Source organism: Narcine bancroftii, chromosome 1, assembly GCF_036971445.1.
Source record: "Narcine bancroftii isolate sNarBan1 chromosome 1, sNarBan1.hap1, whole genome shotgun sequence".
Taxonomy (NCBI): Eukaryota; Metazoa; Chordata; class Chondrichthyes; order Torpediniformes; family Narcinidae; genus Narcine; species Narcine bancroftii.
This window is the reverse complement of record NC_091469.1, coordinates 274826440-274849602: the sequence shown is the minus strand read 5'-3', so window position 1 is coordinate 274849602 and position 23163 is coordinate 274826440. Positions and strand designations below refer to the sequence as shown.

Sequence of the window (23163 nt, the reverse complement as noted above, 5' to 3'; positions counted from 1 at the left end):
ATCTTTACCTTCAATGGATGCTGCAAGACCAGCTGAGTTCCTTCAGCCATTCTGTGTTTTGACTACAATTGCAGCATCTGCAGGCTTTTGTGCTTCAGTCTAAAATATACTTTATCTGTTGATAAAATAGGAAACTAATTGAATTAAATTAGGTTGTTTGAGAAGAACCTGATAAAGTTCAAACATAATAAAGACACAATCCTGGAGAAGGGGAGGGAGATCAGGGAGAAGGCGAGCAGAAAGTGGAGAAGATTATGTTAATGCCATCCAGTTGCAGAGTGTCCAGACGGAAAATTAAGTGTTGGTCCTCCAATTTACTGGTCCTGGTTTGACAGTACATGTCAGTGTGGGAGTGGGGCACAGAATTGAAATGATTGGCCACTGGGAGATCCCTGTAACTGACATGGACAGAGAGAAGGTGCTCAGCAAAGCGATCTCCTAGTTTGCATCTCTCCAATGTAAAGAAGGCCACAATGGGAGGGCCGGATGCAGTAGATGACTGCTGTGAATACACAGGTGAGGTGTTGCTTTACTTGGAAGAATGGTTTGGGGCCCCGGATGGTGGTTGAGGGAGGAGGTGTGGACACATGTGGCATTTCCTGTAGCCACAAGGGATGGTCCCAAGGGGACAATAAATGGAGAGGAATGAGTGGATGAGGGAGTCACAAAGGCAGAGAGGGAAGAGAGAAAGATGTGTCTGGTGGTGGAATCATTTTGTAGGTGGCAGAAATTACAGAGGATAATGTGTTGGATTGCAGAAATTGGTAGAGTGATAGGTGAGGACAAGAGGAATCCTGTGTTTGTTGTGTCTAGGGGCAGAGGGGGCCAGGGCAGATGAGCGGGAAATGGAGGAGATGAGAGTCAGAGCGGTGGTGGTGGGGGCACAGCCATGTTGGTGGCTTTCAAAATATATTTATTGGTATTTAATATATAAACAATTGAACGATACAATTATACAATGTGTAATACATTTAAAATGTAGAAAAAATCAAATATGAATATAATTCAAAAGACGAATGCACATTGGTAATAATGCAGTAAAATATAAAATCAAACAAAAAAAACAACCCAAAAGAAAAAGAAATAAAGGAAAAATAAAGTTAAAAGTTCTTTTTGAATGAATTATAAATGTTTTTATTTTCAAAATGAAAAGGTTTACAATTGTCTTCCCATTCTATACAAATTTTTATCAAACGTTGTATTATTCACAGTTGAGCATATATTACAGATATTACTATCTGTAATATCCAATTTTTAAAAAAAGAAACCTAAATTAACTAAAAAAAAGAAAAAAATTAAGACATCTTATAGCTCAAAACCCCGACCACTAAAGCAAGGTTAGGAAATTGAGTGACATCAACATGAAACTCGACAGCAAAGACCAAAGCACTTTGACTACCCTAACTCTTTAGATTATGATAATAGTCCATAAATGGGCCCCACATCTTTTGAAAGTTAATTTTTGAATATTTAGTAGCATATCTAATTTTTTTCTAAACTATCATTTAGCCATTGTGTGTGTGAAGGTCTTTCCGTTTAATCAGAATTGCATGTCTGACTGTCAAAGAAGTGAAAGATAACATTCATCTTTGAGTTGGAGTCAATAAGACTTCATTTTCTTGAAATAATCTAATAATATTGAATAAATGAGCATTAAAGGGCAAGGTTCTAATTTGCCCTGAAGAATCACTGATAATGTTTGAAAAATATCTTTCCAAAATTTCTCTAAACTAGAGCAACTCCAGAGCATATGGAACAAAGAAGATTCAGCAATGAAGGCAGACATTTCCGATGATCTGGACTGGACGACCTCATCTTGAGAACAGATATGATGGAGGAAGAGAAATTGAGGAACAGGAGTATAATCCTGGCAGGGGACAGGGGTGAGAGGAAGTGCAGTCAAGGTAGATGTGGGAGTTAGTGGGTTTGTAAAAAATGTCTGTGGAAAGCTAGTTTCCTGAGATGGAGAGAGATAAAAAAAGGGAGAGTGTTGCCGGAGATGGACCAAGTGAATTTGAAGCCGTGGTGGAAGTTGGCAGTAAAGTGAATGAAGTTGATGAGCTAATCATGTGTGCATGAGGTAGCATTGAAGTAGTCATCAATATAGCAGAGGAAGAGTTGAGGGTCCTTACAGCTCTACAAAGCCCACAAATAGGCCGGCATAGCTGGGACCCATGTGGGTACCCACGGCCACTCCTTTGATTTGGAGAAAGTAGGGTGAGTCAAAGGAGAGGTTATTAAGAGTGAGAACAAGTTCTGCCAGGCAGAGGAGAGTGGTGTTGGAGGGTGACTTGTTAGGTCTCTTGTCAAAAAGAACTGGTTTGAAGATCATGGCCAACAGGATAGCAAGGTCCTCATGGGGAGTGAGGCAAAAGCATTACAGATCTCAGAATTTCCTTATGATACTTTGCAGTAAAGCACTGTCCGCAACTTCTTGGTCAGTCCCCGCCTGCACTGTGTCCAGAGTCCTTTTGTTGTCTCCCCTCCCCAGCTTCCTGTGTTGACAAGCGCCACTTTCCTCAGAATTTGGTGATCTACAAGTGGATCAAATCCATAGCCCACATCAAAATGGGTCATAATTTTGAATATTAATGAATTTCTGCAAAGAATCCCAAGTTGATTGATATAAATGTTAATTCACTTCAGCAATTGTCTTCTCATGCAGTTATTTAGGACAGCGATTTTAATTTGCCATGTACAATTGATACTTTTTGCCATTGCTTAAGAAAGAATTACAGGGAATTCACGGATAAACATCACCTGTGAAAATGAAGAATCTGTTTAGGGGGAAAGGGTGCCTTGAGCTGGTGCCATTAACACGCATGACATGACCTCCTGGAATGTATAGCTGAGATTAATATGCTGCACGATTTGCTGTGGAAGTTGACAAACTCTATCATAGGTTTTAGGTCATTGGTGAAGCGTTGTTGAGCAAAGTGTAAGGCAGCTGTTAATGTTCAGTAGAGCAAAACACAAAATGCTGGAGGAACTCAGTCAGTCAAGTAGCATCTGTGGGGAGAAGAAAGAATTGTTGATGTTTCAAGTTGAATCCCTGTATCTGAAAGATTGAAGATCATCAAAAGAAGAAACGGGGAGGGATGACACAGAGGACAGAAGGTGATAGGTGGTCTGGAAGGAATCAGAAGGGAGGATGAAGTTCATAATAGGATAATGGATGGAAGCAGAAAAGGGAAAAAAAGGCACATGGATTCAAGAAGAGAGGGCAGGGTGAGGGTGAAGATGAAGGATGGTGGGTGATAAGCAGGTAGACAAAGGCTCGGAGTGATGGAATATGAGTAAGGAAGGTGATGGAAGAGGGCATCCAGTGGGTGAGATATGTGGGTAGTAGGTGGATGGGGAACAGGGATGAAAATGGGTGATGAGGGGCTTAAGGTTGGGTAGGGGAAAGGGAACAAATATAAGAGGACTGAAGGTGGATTGGAAGGAGAGGGAGGGAGGGGAGAGAGAGAGAGAGAGAGAGAGAGAGTATCTGAAAAATGGAAAATTCTATTATCACAACATTAAGTTGTACACTGTCCAGGCAGAACATGAGATGTTCTTCTAATTTGCCTTGTGCCTCACTGTGGCAGTGGAGAAGACCGAGGTTAGTGTTGGAGTGGGTGGAGAATTATGGGATAAAACAAACCTGCTGGTGGTGATGGCTCACGTGGTCTCATGGATGCTCAGTGTTGAGCTGATTATTAGACGCCATGATGGAAATGGAATTTATTATGAAGATAAATTAATTCCAAATGTTTGTAAACAACATTTTTTTTGCTTCGGTGACTCATCACACAGAGGATGATTAAAGCGCAACTATTGACCAATCTCTCCTTTCACTGCTGAGATGTAGTAGGTGTTTATGTGGTTTTTGTAGTATCACATTCTTGAAACATAGAATAAATATTTTCTTGACCATTATTATTTGAAAACTCCTTGCAAATGTGCATGAGAACAGACTTCAAAGCTTGTCTGCTTCCATGGAGAAATTCTTTTGATCACATAGTAGTGTTGCCAAATTCTGATCTGACTCCTCAGCAAGAACAACGAAGAATTATGAAACAGTTGACAGCTCTTCCTTTTCCAATCCAGTGGCTTTACAGCATGATCAGTTAATCCAAATTATGTTGCCTTTTCTTATTAATGCTTCAGTGTAACATGCACCAATGAGAGACCGAATAAAATCATGAGTGAAGATGACTTGTTGGAATGGTATGAAATGTTTTAGAAATCTGTGCTGAAAACCTTTGTTTCTTATTCTTTAGACTTGCCAAAAAATCCTGGTTTGGTAACTTCATCAACCTGGACAAAGAAGAACAGATATTTGTGGTGATCAAGGATAAGCCATTGAGTTCCATTAAGGCAGATATTGTCCATGCATTTCTTTCAGTAAGTGTCAAGTTTTACTGAACATATAAGGGGAATTTTAGGAAAACATTTTCAACATTGCAGCCAATTAGTGGAAGCTGTCTTGATGAAGCAAGGTAATTACCTTTCTAATTTTTACATTTTTAATAAATGCAGTTTATAAAAGTACTGATACTTGGTGTTCAGTTACATATGCTAAAATATGTGAGAAATTACATTCTAACTCCAAAGCTCATACTAATTGGTCACATCCCACCTTCAATTTGACTTAAGGAGGATGCCTATTGTGAAACCTTGCTTGGCCCATAACCACAAGGCTGTTCAATTGGTAGTTTGCTGTTGTGAATTTCATGTGAGCTCAAACCATTAACTCCCCATAGCACTTGGGATGATGACCTTACATGCATGGTTAAGAATGATCATTAAATAGCAGTTTGGTAACTTCAACAGAGAAGGAATGCTTACAAGAGAGTACCAAGAGGAATGGGCTGTTATATTCACATTCTAACATCTAAGTCAAGCAAGTTTCCTGCTAACTCTTTGAAAGCTAAGGAGAACTATATCACTATAGCAACAGAGCAGAAAAAAAAAATAATTACATAAGAAATAGGAGCAGGAGTGGGTCATCCAGCCCGTTGAGCCTGCTATGTCATTCAATAAGATCATGGCTCAACTCCACCTACATACAGCATGGTAACCAGGCCTTTTGGCCCACAAGCCCATGCCGCCTGTTTACACCCTTTTGACCTAGAACCCCCAGTATGTTTTTGAACATTGGGAGGAAACCGGAGCTCCCGGAGGAGACCCGTGCAGTCGTAGGGAGAATGTATAAACCCCTTACAGACAGCGTGGGATTCAAAACCCAGTCCCAATCACTGGCTCTGTAAAAATGTTGTACTAACTGTGCTGCTACAGAAACCTTACTCTTTCAATAAGGTATATTATCTTGGCCTGTGCTGAGAATAGACCAAATATTCCTTGAAATTTGAATGTATGACATTCATTAATCTTGGCATTTTTGATAACAAATTTGATTCCACAGAGGGTTCAGTATCAATGGAAACTTTCAAACTATTACACATTAACTGTAGACCAGCCTGTTAAACAAACAACTAGAAATTGGTAACATTAATGTGAAGAAAACAGGACTGAAGACTTGGACAATTTGGAGTTCTGGTTACTAGTTGGTTAAGTACAGAATTGTCTGCAAGATGGTCTTCACTCCCTCTGATCTGCCAAGTTTTGGCTTGGTGGATGCCACCTACAGCTGCTCCCAGTCCTCCTCTACCCTCTTTCCTTTCCCATCAAAACTCTCATCTGCCTGCAACTTCCCTCTTTCTTCCACCTTTTCTCGCATTTCCATCATCTTCTCCCGACTACCTCAGATTTCCCCTCCCTGCTCACCTCATTTACCTCAACCCCATCACCTCTTCCCTATCTTCTACTCCGTCCCTCTCATTCTTTCCCTCCACATCATCAACAAAGCATCTTCTCCATCCCCACTGCACTTCGTTTTGGAGTGGCTCCTGAGCACTGTACCATTTGAGAGCTCATAGATTCTGTACAGCTGCAAGGCCCATCAGAGTTTTGTGGCAGCCCTTGCAGGAAAGTCACCTCACATTCCCGATGAGTTCGCTGCATACTATGAATAAGTGTCCAAAACACCAATTAAATATTAGAATGAATTAATTGTCATGCTCAACTCATTAATGAGGGACATGGAGCCGGTCTGGAACATGGCCAGACGTTGCCCAGAGGGGATTGGAGCAAAGTGTTGGCTTGTTACAAATTCACCTTGGTCTTTTTCCTGTTATACAGTTTAATCAGAATGGACTCTGGGGAAAAAAAAACTATATTTAGATTGTAGCAAAACATGAAAGTCTGCAAACACAATGTGGGAAAAACTCAGCAGATAAAACAGCATACTTTATATAGCAAAGATAAAGATACTTAAACAATAGATTTAGATAATAAAATATCATTTCTCAGTTTGAAATAAGACTGTTTCCAATTGTTTATCTCTCGAGAAAACTTGCATTAATGATGCCCTATAATACCAGATCATTAGGGCAAATTATGCTTGACCAAGCCCACACCTTGCATTCACCTACAGCAACATTCCAGCAATTGCACAAATTTTAATAGCTGTGTGATCTCTACCATCCCAGAGATGTCGTTGATACAGCTGCTTTCAGAGGCGAAGCAATCCATGAATGGCCAGTGAGTTTCAGATCGTGATCTAGAATCTGCAGTCCCCAGACAGCACAGTGACCTTCAAGCAGCTCGTGCTACCAAACTCTTTCAATGCTTCTGATGACTGGAGGCAGTCAGAAAGTTGAAATATATTCAAATAATTTTAACATAAAATGATTTAAAAATTTAAAAAATTGTTTACAAATTCTATTTTATTTTGTAAATAAATTCAAAACATTAAAATTTATCAAAAATGACTTAAAAAGTGAGATACAGAGGGACAGGGACAGCATGTTTCTGTAAGAGTGAAAGGCAAGGCTGCCAGATTAAGGCAACCTTAATTGACAATGAATATTGAGGCCCTAGTCAGAATTAAGAATGAGGCATGTTTCAGGTAAAGGAAGCTGGAGTCAAGCAAATCCTTGAGGAATAAGAAATCAAGTACAATTAAGAGGGAAATCAGAAAGGTGAAAAGAGGACATAACTCTGGCAGAAAAAGTTTTTTAAAAATCCCAAGAGAATCTATGGGTATATTAAGAGAAAAATGATAAGGGAGTGATAGGTCCCCTTATTGATCAAAATGGACCCACAGGAGGTGGGTATGGCTTTAAATGAATGCTTATCATCTGCATTTTCTGTGGAGAGAGTCACAGAAGCTTAGGACTGTGGTAAATAAGTAGTAATGTTTTGGACCATATGCAGATTACATAAGACGAGGTACTTGCATGTAAAGGCAGATAAGTTTCCATTGTCATACTAAGTGCATCCTCAGGCACTGTGGGAATCTGGGGAAGAAATTGGTGAGACTCTGCAGAGATATTTGCATCATCCTTGGCCAAGGACGGGGAGCTGGAAAACGGGAGGGTGGCTAATGTTGTGCCCTTATTGAAGATGGATGGCAAAGATAATCTAGGGAACCACAGGCTGGTGGATAGGTTACTGGATGGGATTCTGAGAGATATGATCTACTAGCATTTAGATGCACCATGACTGATTAGGAACATGAATTTGTACATATGAATTCACGTCTCTCAATTTGAAAGAATTTTTTGAATAGGAAGAAGAGGCATTGACTTTCACAAACTTTTAAATAAGTTTCCACATGATAGGCTGATCTGGGGTGGGAGCTGGGTGGGGCTGTTGGGGAGGGGAGAGTCAGATCACGTGTGGGCTTGGTGGTAGAAGACAGAGCATGGTAGTAGAGAGGTTTCTTTCTGACTTGAGGCCTGTGCTTTATGAATATTTGCTAGGTCCACTTTTGTTTGTCATCTGCATGAATGACTTGGATTACAGTGTAAGTTTACACTGGACTTGGATTACAGTACAAGTTTATAGCATTCACTAAAATTGGTGGTATAGTGGACAGCGGGGATGGTAGTCTAAATTTCCTTCAGTACCTGGATCAACTAGGGAAGTAGGCCAATAGAATTGAATTCAGATAAGTGTGAAGTGGTGCATTTTGATAAGGCAAGCCAGGAAAGGACTTGTAGAGTAAATGATTGGGCCATACAGAGTGGTGTGGAATAGCGAGATTACGGTGTACAGATTAATAGTTCTCTGAAAGTGTTGACATGGGTCATACTGGTTGCCAAAGAGTAGGAAAGATGTCATAAAACCTGAAAAGGTGCAAAAAGGATTCACAAAGACATCGCTGGGACCAGAGGGTCTGAGTTATACTGTGTCCTCCATAATTTTTGGGACAAAGACACTTTATTTTTCGTTTAATTTTTCCCCTGTGCTCCACAGTTTTAAATTTGTAATCAAACAATCACATGTAATTGAAGTGCACATTCCAGATTTTATTCAAGGTTACTTGTATACATTTTGATTTGACCATGTACCAGGTACAGCACATAGTGAAGAAAAATTCCCAAATGCACATGCGACAGATAAAACAGGATTTCGGCCAGAACTTCTTTGACATGCACTAGTTGGGCTGCAGGGCCTGTTTTTATGCTATAAAGCATTATAACTCTAAAAAGAAAAAAGACAAACCATTTAACTTTATCGTTTTAATTTAAATGAATGAGAGGGTGCTTGATGCTGAGAGCCCAGTTAGGAAACATATCTGTGTCCTTCGCTCAGTGCTGTCTTAAATCACTGCTGGGGACAGTAATGAGTCCAGTGATGGAGCAGAAAGTCAGGTGCTCTGCCATCTACAATGGCCATTCCCAACAAGGGCGACAGCACATTTATGGTGGGCCATGGACTGAAATCATAAAATATTTTTAATGTTTTGTACGTAGTCAGTAAAAAAAGAAGTACAGGAGAAACCAACTAAACTTGGCTGCTTCACAGGGAAGGAGGCCCATAAACTTTGAGCAGTCCTAAGGGGACTGTAGCCAAAAGAATAATTGAGAATGGTTGATCTGCAGGGAAATTCACACCTAACAACATTTGTATTGCAGTTAGTCAGCAGTTCCAAACCATCGCAATCCGTCCTGATGAGATATGAATGTCATCCGTGTGACAGAAGAGGCTACAATTCCTCAGGCTTCATCCTTGCCAGATTTTTCATTTCAGACAGGCACCAAGGAGAAGTCTGTCTTGTCCAATAAAGTGGGTCTGTCTTTAAACTCTGCCATATAATCTGAGAAATATTTTAAAATGAGATAATTTTTTTAAGTTAAATATTTTCTTTCTGTAAGGTTTGAAGTAGTATATATTTAGCAATATCGCGCTACTTTTATGTAGCATTCCAGTTAGCTCCCATCAAGATTCAAGATTCTGTCCATTGTGTTATGTTTAAAAATACTCAAAAATTGTTCCTTTGTTTGCCCTATAAAGGCACTAAAGCAGAGACCATTGAAAGAGGACAAATTATATACTGTATTAGTCGGAGAATAGGGGATGTTGAATTGAACTATGACCATTTTAAGGCTCCAGAGGTCACAATTTTCAGGAAAAAAAACCATGAATGTTTAACGCACACGAATGCAGATGACTTCCCCCGAGTAAGTTCTCTGAATAAATATCTCATTTCGCAGTCCACACATCACACGGACCTTCTGCTTTCCAATTTGTACATGTCGCTTACATTCAGTGGGTGGACAGAGTGACCAAAATTGAATGTTTTAACTGGTGTTAATGTTCAGGGGGGCTGATATCTGTCAAGGCAGCTGTTTTTCATTCACTTGCTTTACCATGGTGGCAGAGAAGAGACATTTAAAATCTGAATGTCGAGAAAGCCAGATTTCTCTGGTATTAATGTGTTTTTGTAAGATGTACTTTTATTTTCTTGAATCATTGTCCTGTAGTTCCGAAGCTGGAAGATATACTGGAGAGAGTAACTTAGCTAATCCCTGCCAGGTTTCTCTGGCAGAGTTTGTCTGGGCCTGCTGTCATAAACACAATGTAAACACATCTGGTGCTCTGAAACTGGATGTTTGTGATGGCGTTGCACATTTCTCCAAGTACTAAATCTAGCTCAAAGTCGTGAAATTGGTCTTTGGCAGTGGCATGATATGGAAATAGTAGGTAGGCAGCCTTTATGATAACAGAGTGAGAGATTAGCGTCATCATTTAAATTATTAATAAGAGATGAAAGTGAATTTCCTGGACATGCAGCATGGTAACAGACCCAGCCCACGAGCCCCTGCTGCCCAATCAACCTACAACTCCCATACGTTTTGAAAGGTGGGAGGAAATTAGAGCGCCTAGAGCAAACCCACACAGACACAGAGAGAACGTACAAACTCCTTACAGACAGCATCAGATTTGAGTCCAGCAGAGGGTAAAAATGTAACGCACACAGGGTGTGGCTGAGGCAAAAAATGAGTGTATTTTAATTTAGAATTTGACGAGTGTTTGACACAAAGATACAAAAAAAATACAAACTCTGGAAAAAGAAGGACCAGTAAGTTGATTTTGTACGTCTGAGGGAAAGAAATGCTACAGACATGATGGGTCAAAAGATGACCTCCTGATCTCTCAATTTTGATTGTGCTACCAAAATAATAGGAGAACTGGTGTGAACCAGATTTGTGGATTCGCATTATATTCTCAAAATGGATTCTGCTTCCTCTGCTTTTTTCACAGGAAAATAAATAATGTACAGGTAATCAAAACATTTTAAAAAGAAAATACCTGTGCCCTTGTCTGAAATACATTGTATGTGGTGATATCAATTAAAGAAATCCAAGCCTATTTCTCCGTTATTAACGTATTGCTGTGTTCACTCATGAATTGCAGATCCCCAGCCTAAGTCACAGTGTCATGTCTCAGACAAGTTTCCGAGCAGAGTACAAGTCTACTGGGGGTCCAGCTGTGTTCCAGAAGCCAGTGAAATTCCAGGTGGACATCACCTACACAGAAGGCAGTGAAGCAAGGAAGGAAAATGGGATTTATTCAGTCACCTTCACACTTCTGTCAGGTAACAACAACAAGGCAAACGAGAGTTGGTGTGACCTTATTAATGACAGGAAGGGAAGTGGGAGAGCCTTGTGAACATACTCCGATTATTGCTGGAACTTCTGCATAATATTTCATTTCTGTGTAATATTGCATTCCGTGCCTCTTCAGGTCATCAATGATTTATTACATGGTTACAAACACAAGAAAAGGGGATATGCTCATTGAATTCAAGTAGGGGAAGAAAACTACGCTGGCAGATAATAGATTTCAAGAAATACCACAGTTTAAGCATAATAACTAAATTCCAGTGTATTGTTAAAATTAAATATTGATTTTTCATTTTTCATTTCATCCAAGAAATATAATTATAAAGGAAACGAGAGGAAAGAAACACCTTAAGCGTATTTTCACAGTTAAGCCTTTTGTAGCTCTTAATAGATAGCTGCCGTCTGTCCTGGCTTTTAAATTGCTCACATTATGTTGCGCATTATGACATTCCAAATCAAATTGTGCCTGTATGACAAACCATTTTACTTCATTTGGCATTAACAGCTGAATAGCCAATTCATTATGAATGCCAAAATTTAAAGGCAGGTCCGGAAGGGCCTTTAACCATGCTATATATGTCTAAATTTAAAAATTAAAATTAAAGATTTTAAATGAAATAGGGCTATTTTATCAAAGGATATGATTCAACCCGTAATTATTGACAGATATTTTGAAATGGTTTGGAAAAATTACTTGTTGAATAAATATGCATTTGTGATGGACATTGACAGGTTGATTTCCAGCCTTTTTCTGTTCTTTCTCTATAACTGATTTACATTAGAGAATGTGTTAAAAGTTGTTGAGTTAAGGTGAGCTTGCTGTTTAATTTAGAAATGTAAATAACATTAATTTGAAGTTATGAAATGCACAGAGTTGAAATCTGTAGCACTGTGGCTAAATATATGAGGAAGGACTGATTTTCAAAGGAGTTATAAAGAAAAAAATGCTGGAACACAGAGTGGCTCAGGCCACATCTGTGGAAAGATCAATGACATTTAAGGTTGAGGACCCATGGTCAGGACTGAACTTTAATTGACCAAGTTTTGTTTCAATTTTCCAGCATCTGAAAAAAAATTATATTTTATTTTCCAATGAGTGTCCTTGGATTTGAAATTTTGGTTATCAATTTGGATCGATTTTGCTTGGATTGTTCCAGCAGATTTGCACTATCTGACCACTAGACAGAAGTGAATTATCTTGATCAATTGGTAAATTCATAATAAAATTATCAGATGTTGAGAGAAAAACAGTTTGTTGAAACATGAAAAGCCAGGTAAATGTAACACTGACAAATAATCACCGCTGGGCATTGACAGAGTATGATTTGTAGTTTTGTTCAATTTTAGTTGAATACCAAAGAAGGAATAAACTACACTTACAGATATTAACTGTAGAATTTTTGTTACAAATAACCAAGGATGGAAATTTGTTGGAGATGATGGTGGGTAGGAGGGAGAGTGGATCCTAGATGTTGCTGGCATACTGCAAGTTGATCAACAGCCTCTCAATACCAAGTTATCATCATTTTTAGTACCAGCATATAATTTGTGAGTCTTCAATGAAATTCAAATTTCCACAGACTTAATTTAATATGTCTGTAAAGATTAAAAATATGTACGATAATTCAAACTAAATATGTACTTCTTGGACTTTGGTCATTGATTGAATGACCCGCATCAAAACAAGGATAATTTTTTTCCCCAGTATGCAGTGAAATAATTATTTGTTATGATTGCATTTGTTGTAAGAGCCATACTCAAATATATATTGTTAGTGGGGGATAGATACCCTGATGGATCACTTTTGGCAATCTCTACCAGAGATGCCATATTTTGCCTGTGTAATATATTCTACAAAGCATAGTCCAAAATTGATTGTAATTTTTACATAAATTTAATGTGCACCCCAATCCCCATCTATTCCAATTCATTTTGATTCAAGAATGGCAGTAAAAATAATCCTTCTATTTTACCAACCATCAATGACAAAAATACTCTGCCCTGACTATTCAGATTGACGGTTGGATTCAGCTACATCTACAACAGCAGTTCAGTGAATGGTGAATAGTAAAGTGTAAAGGCACAATAAAGGTCTGGACATGTAATCTTTAGTCTCTGACAGTTTTTCATTACAGTTGCACCAACTTCACTCCTAGCAAAGAGGAAGCCACATTTTAACAGCAACATCATTTGCAAATTACATATTTGTAATAAATGGCTGGTGATGCAATTTGTGCCATAACATTTCAGTTTTTAAATTAACAGGGACAAAATGACCAAATGCTTCACAGTTATGTTAATCTGTAACCCAAAGGTGGAACCTTCGGGGTCAATCAATAATCTAAAGATATACCACCTCAGGTTCCATATTTTTCCCCACATTAGCATCAAGAAGAGATGATCCGGAATATTTCAGCTTTCAGATTTCATAAGAAAGCTGTTAGCTTTGGGGAGGAGGGGAGGGTCCATGAAGAGTTGCAGAGAAATGAATACAATCGAGAAGCTGCCCATCAGACCTGGGAAAGTGCATTGAATTGGCTGCTCAACATAAGTTCCATTGACTGGAGAAAAGGCGACATATGGAGTTATTACACATTTTCAAATTAACTTATTCGGCTTCCTCTGGATCCTTAAAATTGGCTTGGATTCATATTGCCAACCAAGCAGACATTTGAATAGAAGACTTGTGAAAAATGGAACTGTGGTGGAATCACTGTTAACACTGTTAGTGTATGTATGGCTGGCCCGCCCCTTGCTGATTGTAGCTGTGGCTCCTCCCCCTTGATTCGCTAATCCAAGCCAATTTTATGGATCCAGAGGAAACTCACTTCCTGATGCGCTATCAATTATTCCAAAGACTAGGTTACCTGACTGATAGGCTTCTATTACCATAAACAGAAGGCACGCCTCATGTTGCTGACCCAAGACCCGACCTTGTTCTGGGGGAGGGCTTATGGCATTGCCACCTTTATTAGGGAATCAAGGGGGAGGAGCCACAGGTACAATCAGCAAGGGGCAGGCCAGCTATACACATACTAACAGTATTAACAGTGGTTCCACCACACTTCCATTTTTCACAAGTCTTCTATTCAAATGTCTGCTTGGTTGTCATTATGAGGCCAACATACATATGTTAAGTAGCTTTGATTGGGTATCCTTGCTATGTCCCCAGTTCAGTGTTATGGTAGCAACAATCAGGGCTGCCTGAGTTTAAGCTTATTAAATAAGGAAGTTCTTGATCTGTTAAAATGCATTTCTATTAATCTCAGGAGAAAATATTTCATCATTATTGTTATGTAGCCATTAATATTTCAGATGGCCAGAAATAACTAAAATGGTCATTCATTCATTTTAGAAATATTACAGCAATAACTAACAAGTGCTCTTTAACAAGATTCAGAGATGGGATCACACAGGGCAGAAGATTGTGTGTTTGATTACAAAGATGAATTGATTTCAAGGTGGACAGCATTATAGTTGCCATCTCTAATCACAACATTCCTAGTACATGATAATAATAATCATTTGGAGCTCAAGAGGCTGCTGATCCCCTGTGACCAAACTAGCGAGAGGGAACGAGGAAGAGTGAGTGTGTGAGCACGTGTGCGCGCGCATGTGTATGTGTGTGTGAGTATGTGTGCACATGTGTATGTGCATGTGTGTGTGCACATGTGTGTGCATGGGCATGTGTATGTGTGTGCGTGCGCGCGGTTGGATAGTGGGCTAGAAATTTAGTGAAAGAAAGAATCAGGTCTTAGAAAGTGAGATGCAGGGCTGAAAGCTCAAGGAGGAAGAAATCCCAGTAGAGAGAAGGAATATAAAAATCAGTGAAAAAAGTGAGCCACCGTTTTCTATATTACTAATTTTTCTGAAAAAAGAAGCTTCACATAGCATTGATTGAACCTGGACATGCTTTGACTTCATTTCTACAATCTAAAAGGGTTAAAATTAATACAATAAATTACTATAGTAATATTATCAAATTCAGAAAAAGGTCAGCCTGACAAAACATAAACTATGCAGAGTATTTGATATTCTGGGTCCATGTGGATGAGCATGTCATTCCTTTTATCTTGAATTCTCTGCTTGAATTATAGGTCCAAGTCGTCGGTTCAAAAGAGTGGTGGAAACAATTCAGGTCCAGTTATTAAGTACACATGACCAGCCTTCCGTCCAACAGTTGTCTGGTAAATATTACATTTTTTTACAAAATGAATAATGTGCTAAATTAATGCCATCTTACATGTTTATAAAAACAATCCCAAATCAATTTTAATATTTCAAACATGACATGTAATTTAAGTATCCAAGTGTCAACATACAGATAACCATCCCTTCAACCTGCAGGTAATCTCTTTGACAATTTGATGGAATAAGAAGTCTGTTTTTTATTAGGTTTTTTCATGCAATGTTCAAAACTTTGCATGTCGAATGAACTTTCAGTTGTGCAAATTATTTTTTTTCACGACTGAATTTGATTGTATTATTGTAACACTTTGGCCAGTACAACAAAAAGCTTATGACACACTGTGAGCAACATTGCCCTTAGGTAAGAGTAGAAAGTATTTCTTTGAAGTTGTGTAACAAGTTCCTCAAATGCTATCAACTTCAAATAAAACAAAAATTAAGAAAAAGGGATTTGCTCCTGGATTGAAAACAATTTCATTAAAACTTAAGAGAAGATATTATAAGATGTAAAAGGTCAGTATGCTGGAGGGAATTCCCACTGCTCCACAATGTACATGTAAAACTCCAATGAGGAAAGAAAGCATCAGATATAGACCAGTGAATGAGACAATCTCACATGGAGAGATATTTATTTCATTGCTTGCAGTACATGTGCAATGAAGTAATGTCACAAAATCAATGGAGCGCAATTCCAGAAGTAGAATTAAATGTGCATGCATTACTGCATTACACATAAATTGCATGCATCTTAAGGTACATGCAAGCTTGATCTTCAATACTGAATCAAACAGATCAACAGAAATTGATGACTGCTGCAGAGTTGCTGAAAAGTCCCATATTCAAAAGCAATGATGCTTTGAAACACACACAATAAGGTTTGAGAGTGAAGACCCAAAGGAGCCATTCTCTATCTTAGCCATCCTGACCCATGTGAAAACATTGCTTTGTCCATAGTGTCATTTGCACTATATCCTTTATTGCTAGACGATGCACTTCGATCACTTCAGTCGTGCACCTGAAACAAGTTACAGCTATATAGGAAATGAACCAAAAATCCAGTGGTAATCATGGTCATTTTGTAGGCTTGTATTGACTCAGGCTGCTCAGGGAGGCTAAACTTGTGCACAGTAATCTCCAGGAGCAAATTCTATTTTCATTCATCGGAATGCCGTTCCTTACACAGGTAGTCCTCGACTTACAACCGGGTTCCGTTCTGACCGACCGGTCATATCCTGAAATGGTCGTACATTGGAAATTCACTGTATCCACTTCATTGTTTGTCCAATACAACTTGGCGGCCACCAAGGCCAGCTCTCATGAGAAGTTGGTCACCCTGCCTTTGGCTCTATTTTCCATAGATAAGCTCCTACTTTCACCCATAAAAGCATAATTTTTATATTTACATATAATATTTTTTTTTTTTTTTAAATTCAGTTGTATGTTTGGATGACTGTAAGTCGGGGACTACCTATACCTCCAGATCCCATTTAGAGCTTTATATATGCAGTTGGTGATTTACTTATACCTTGATGGTTCAAATGTTATCCAGTTGGGTGATTAAGTTGAAAGATTAAGGCACATTCTCTTTTTGTTTTGTGGAATCAGATATAGTTCACACATAAAATGTTTTACAAATTTTGGTAACAATTTATGTTTTTTGCCAATAATTTAAAAAATAAGTTTCAATGTAAAATTACCATTTATCAGATGTTTTTGTAAAGTATATTGACATTTCTGAATTTTTTTGTATTTGGGTGATCTTGGCAAATTGTAACAGAATATTGCTTTCTTAGGTAAACTACAGTGAAACTTTAGCTCATTTGAATGTATCTGCCTCATGCTAAACAAGTAGTTTCCCTCTGGAATCCTGGGTAACATCAACAGTGTTTAATCAAAATATTCTTAAACCTCCACTGCTGTCGTTTACCATCCCCATGTAATGACATCATTACTTTATAATGTCATCATATCTGTGTGTGCAATCATTCCATTCCACATCTTTCCGCTCTCTTATGAACAGTTTTCACTTCTCTTTGCTTATTCTGTGCATTTTGGTAGTCACGGGATTGTATAATCCCATCAACCCTGCAACTGTCATCCTCAGGAAGATTGAATTATTTCTATCTGAGAAGATCTGCCATTCAACAGATACAGTTCAAATGGGATCGTGTCCATGAACAACTATTGTGGCACCTTTATTTACAAAAAAAAATACCATTGTAGTACTAATCTAGTTATGATTTAGTTGTCTGCATATTCTTGTTTTGGATTCATGGTCTATGCAGTAAAGAAACATGTACCTTTCTCCTCCTGTAATCCAGCAACTTCTCACTGTATGCAGCTGCTGACTGGCAGACTTTCAAAATGTGGTAAGAACCCCCTCCCCACCCTACACCACCCTCCCCCCCCAATCCACCAATCACTCTTACCCCATGGAGAGCACTGTGTTATGTTGTTTTAAGTTTCCAGATTTTGAATCCACGCTTCTGACCACACTTTAGTTCCTTCCTGTGGCTGGTGCTGCATGTTGCAATATGTTATCATTAGCCCAGTCTTACGCAGTAGCCGCTGGGTGAGTTTGCCTGCCAGATAGGCTTGTGGTGCATTGAGATGCGTTACTGCATTTTTTCTTTTGGCAGTGAATGAAAAAAAGATTGCAGCTTGAATAGTCCTATCAAGATGGGCCTCAATTACTTAATTATTACTGCTTTACCCGTCAGGCTGATGCTCACTAACCCAGAATTCAGGATTTGCTCTTGCTTTGCTCATGTTCCAATGCACATAAAATGCTAAGTTGACAGGAAAACACATCTAACACCCCACTGAATTGTGCATGATTACACAAAGACTAAAGTGTATTTTATTTGTACAATTTGTGCTAAAGTATATCCCACAATTTTTCTTCCTTTGATATATACATCCTTGTGTATGTTTATTATATATATTTTTAAGTAACTATTTTTATGAGTAAGTTTGACTATTTTATAGTGTATTCATAAATTTAGGCTTCCTGTGCCAATACTTTTGAAAGAATCATCATCGTTGATAATATTTTGAGGCCTACTATTCATTGGAAGGAACTATTGTTCTTTTGTGGTGCATGTATTGTATTCATATATGAATGGTGTTTGTATTGTAAATCCCATAGCATTTCAGTTCTGAAATCCACAGCCGAGTCTGAATCTCAGGAACCGAGCTCAGTGGCTGGTGCTAAAATAGCTGCTCTTGGCCAGAACCATAACATGATGATTAAATTGCCCTTAACCCACCAAATTAGGGAAATTCAACTTTGATACTTTCTGTCCAAATATGCCTTTTTGACATTGTCTGAGCGTGGGTAGCAATTAAGTATAGGGTCTGATTTAATTTTGACATCCTCCCCTCTACTGAATTGCCTGTCAACACCCACTCTTTACATTCACATACAAATGATATAAGGTTGAGCAAGATAACAGAATTGACAGTATCTATATTTCACCATGAAGTCAATGCTTTTATTTAAAAAAAGGGGGAAACTGGTTATATATGGTTCTGACAAATATAAAATTCATTTTAAATTTTACTGGCTTTTTACTCATATCAGAAAACATGAAAAAAAATATTTCTGAAGGTATGGTTGATAGATATTCTTTAATTTCAATATAAAAGAACGTGACCCAGAAATAGTTAAGCATCACAAAGGATGGAGATGATATCTTGAGGATACCTCCCACCTGCTGGTGAGATATGATTAGCCAAGCCACAAAGTTGAGAGAAAGAAAGAACATTTGGGATACAATTATGCTCAATTTGGATAGTGATCTACTGCGTGATTTTTCTCCCACGCCTCTCAGAGTTAGGTCATTTGGCCCAATAAATCAGTATCAGCATTCATGGTCAAAACAAACCTCTTCCTGCTTGCTTCCTTCCCCTCACCATACTAAACAAGATCCAGAATTTTGGATCCCACATTTGCAATGACCTGTTTTAAATTAATATTTTAGGTAAATTGTTGAGAAACTTGCCACAAAACATATATGAATTTAAAACATGGAACAGAGCAGACCAAACTTTGGAGGATATTGGAGGATCTCTGTCACATTTGTGTGATATACAGTACAACTCTGATTAACCGAGATCAAATTATCTGGAATCCTCAGTTATCCAAAATTTTTTGGACCCAGAAGTACATCTGTTTGGCTCTGAAAAATTTTTTTTAGGATTTCAGAAAAATCAGAAATTCTCATTTATCCAAAAAATTTTGGATAACTGAAGATATCCAAAACAATCAGAAATCTTCAATTATCCAAAAAATTTTTTGAGCCGAACTGGTGTCACAGGTTGAGAATTAAATGTTATTTCTTGCTTAAAAGGCCCTTCCCTTGTTGTTTGTTATTTTTTAAACACTGTTACAAGTGATTTGCTGTTGCTACTGGGCTGTTTTTTAAAAATGACCAGTTATCCGAAAATATCGTTTATCCAATATAGGCCCGGGCCCGACCATTTTGGATAATCAGAGTTTTACTGTATTTACACAGTGTCCTTATAGAGAGATGCTGCTATTCTTAACTGATTTAAGCGTTTTGTTCAAAATGCTTTATGACTGGATCAACGCAGCACTGCTCAAAGTTATTTTGAGATTAACCACTGATGGCAGTTCTACCACTAACAGATAATTTTTTTAGAGAAAGCCTAATGATCTTTCAACAAAAGAAATGTCTAAAACATTAGTTGAATCCTGCTGTTAAAAGTAAGAGTGAAAGTGTACACTCTTCCCTCACGCCAAGCTTTACTCGGTGCTTAAAAAAAATATATATATAGGTCCTGCAAAATATTTCAATCCACTTTCACAGCTTATTCAGTTGGAAGTGTAGTCAGAAAACAGTTTCCAAAATTACTTTATTTCTTGTATCACCTTTTCTGATATTTAATAACACCAACATTTCCTAGCATCTCATGGGTATCTACCTGAACATAAAAAAGATGTGTAAATAAGCTGAAATTCATCAGGGGCCATGTATTCTGTCTTAATAAAGTGAAAATTAAACTTTTGATATATTTAAATATCATCCTTTCAAATTACCAACTGCAGATGTAAACCAACAATCATGGAATCTCCTCCATATTTAAGGGAACTAGAACGAATATCATTGAAAACACAATTAAAGTAAGGCAAAGTAGGTACCAGAGAATGAATAAATTAAAACTAGCAAAATGTTATTGTTTCATGCTGTGCCTAAAATGAAGGGTGAATTCTCCACCTGTGCAGAAAATGTGCCTGTGCAGCCTATTAACATGATGACAGAGCCACTTCAAGAGCTGGCAAGATTTAATAGAGAAACAGAAAGACTGCAGCTGCTGGATTCTTCCGTGAACAAAGAGAAACTGGAGGGGCCCAGTGAGTCAGTCCACAATTCAAGTTGGAGACCTTTTATCAAGACTTGTCAACATTTTGGGTCGGGGCCCAAATTCACCCGAGTGCTGCCTGACCCGCTGAGTCCCTCCAGTTTCTCCTTTAATAGATTAGGCATAAGAGAGGAAAGTAATTTAAGTGTGATGTAATTAGATTTGTACCTAATTTTTCCTCAGTCTTTCAAGAATTTACTTGCTTTAAGCTTCGATTACTGTGTAAGTGTGTACCATGGTCAAGGACAGCATCATAAACACAATATTTGTGATGAATAAATCACGGAAAGTGGACCTCGCAGAATTACCTGATTCTCTAGGATTCAACGTCACATTTCCTTCTGTAAAATTCTACTGCTGTACTTCAATCTATGATTTAATTTTCCTGTTTATTGTTGAGCTAGTTGATCCAGGCATGCCTTGATTAAAGAATACAAGATTACCAGGGAAGGCAAAGTCAGAGTAGCAGTTAGTGCAACGCAGTTACGGGGCAGCGATTGAGTCTTTTACATTCTCCATGTGTCTGCTTGGGTTGCCTCTGGGTGCTGCGGTTTCCTCCCACCCTTCAAAACGTATTGGGTTGCACGGGCTTGAGAGCCTAAAGGACCTGTTACTATGCCATATGTCTAAATTTAATTTTAAATTTTAAATGTAATTAATTGTCCAAACTCATCACAGAATAGGCACATAATCAGTGCTAGCTCCTCTTGAACTTAAGGAGAGGAAATATAAAGGGAGAAAGTGTGGAGCAAGTTATAAAATATATTCATAATATTTAGGATACGTTAACCATCTACAGTAAAAGTCCTAAAATCTGAACTGCTCAGGCGTTGGGTCAGTCTGGATTTTCCGGATTCTCGGGCAGTAATTATGAATTCAAATTTAAGGAGAATAAAGAAGAGATGAACAGATAAAAATTGATAGTTGGCTAACAAAACTTTTTTTCATATAAAATACAAAGTTAAAAATAAATTCATTCATTTCTGTGACTTCTGTGCATCTGTGGTGCTTTCACATGCACACAGGCACACAAAAGCCACTAAACGTAAAAAATTTTGGGAGTTTTCATAATGCCCGGATTCTCGGATGGCTTGGATTTCTAGCACGAAATTTTTGGACTTCTACTGTAATGCTGTCTCCATAATATCCTCTCTGATACCATTACTCCAGCAGGAAATACTGCATTTACCTGCACCCTCAGGATTTGAACCTGCTGTAAAATTTCATATTACAACAATGCTGTCATGCAGTAAAACGCAGATGTTGGAAAACGAAACAAGAACAAAACGCTCAGCCAATCACGCCATATCAGCTCTGCTCTGAAAACTTCATAGTCTCCTTTCTTTACCCAGTTATGAGGAAGGACCATTGACCTAACTTGTTAATTGGTTCTTGCCATAAATATGGCTTGACGAGCTGAGTTCTCCCAGAATTTCATGTTTTTTTTAAATTTCAGCGCTGTTTTATGACCCGGAAATAGGGATGTCACAAATGCAGATGGGCAGATCAGTTGTGAAATGTCAGTTTAGCGTTGTGGGAATCCGTTCTATATCAGAAAATGATGCAACTGTTTATTTAACATTTTTTTAGATTTTTAGATCTTTATTTAATTTTCACCATTCCCATTTGATCTTATTTTCACTTTAGCTGCTCTGAATTAAAAATGTTTATAGATGGCCATTTCTGGTATGTACAAAATCTTGCAATATTTGAGATATTTCAGCTATTAGAGTTTACTTTTTAAATTTTGTATGCGGGTTAAGCATGAAGGTGTTTGAAATGCACTGTTAAATAACCGGGGGAGTGATCTTTCATCCATAAGACCTTTCATCAAATCCAGCCGTGTTTCATGCAATTTAATGCACAGTGAGTTTATGTCACTCAGTCCAATTCCCACGAGAAAGCCCCTTGACATAAAGTCATTCCCAAAATACCAAAATGTGTGGAATGGCCAGAATAGAAAATGAAATAATTGTACTGAGCTGAAATTAAGGCTAAGGCTAAAATTGAGAGTGTATGATTACACTGAATGACAGTTGATCACTCACAATGAGTTCTGCTCACTAGCAATATGATAGTTTGATGGGCAGAAAATTCCAACAATGAGGTGAAAATTAGCACTATAATTGATTGATAAAACTCTGCTAAACTTGCAGGTGTTTGATTAACAAATATTAATTGCGATGCAGTGCCCTGTTCCAAGTTTAGATGGACAGAACGACCTCTATCACAAATTGTGCCTGTGTGTAACAAAGGTTCACACAGTAAGTGAGTCCAGCCAGTTTGTTTCAGGTGAGAAGTTCAACACAGAAAAGCAACACACATATTGCTCTTGCAAGCAGAAGTAAATGGACGTGTCAGGCAGGGGTTGGAATTGCTGTGTTTTTCTTCAGGTTAGCTGTTCTAGATATCCTCATGTTTTACTAATGTTTAGTCAATTATTTACACTCAAAAGTAAGTTATCCTCCACACACATAAACCCCCGTAGTTGCTTAAGATTCAAAAGGCAATTTGAAGAAAGCATGTTTTTGTATTTAAATGGTTAAATGGTTCAACCAGCATGAATACAAAGATTTGAAATTATGGTAGCTGTAACATTTAATACTTATAGCAACCCAAATTAAAACTA

General features: G+C 38.1%; 1 protein-coding gene across 1 annotated transcript in view; it reads left to right on the top strand.

Annotated features, from left to right (window-relative positions):
- Window positions 1-23163, top strand: part of LOC138744047 (serine/threonine-protein kinase BRSK2) — a 783696-nt gene that overhangs the window by 724473 nt on the left and 36060 nt on the right. The window contains exons 16-18 of the mRNA XM_069899549.1: window positions 4266-4389; window positions 10753-10933; window positions 15059-15148. Coding sequence (XP_069755650.1) covers window positions 4266-4389; window positions 10753-10933; window positions 15059-15148 — 395 coding nt within the window. The remainder of the gene's footprint in view (window positions 1-4265; window positions 4390-10752; window positions 10934-15058; window positions 15149-23163) is intronic.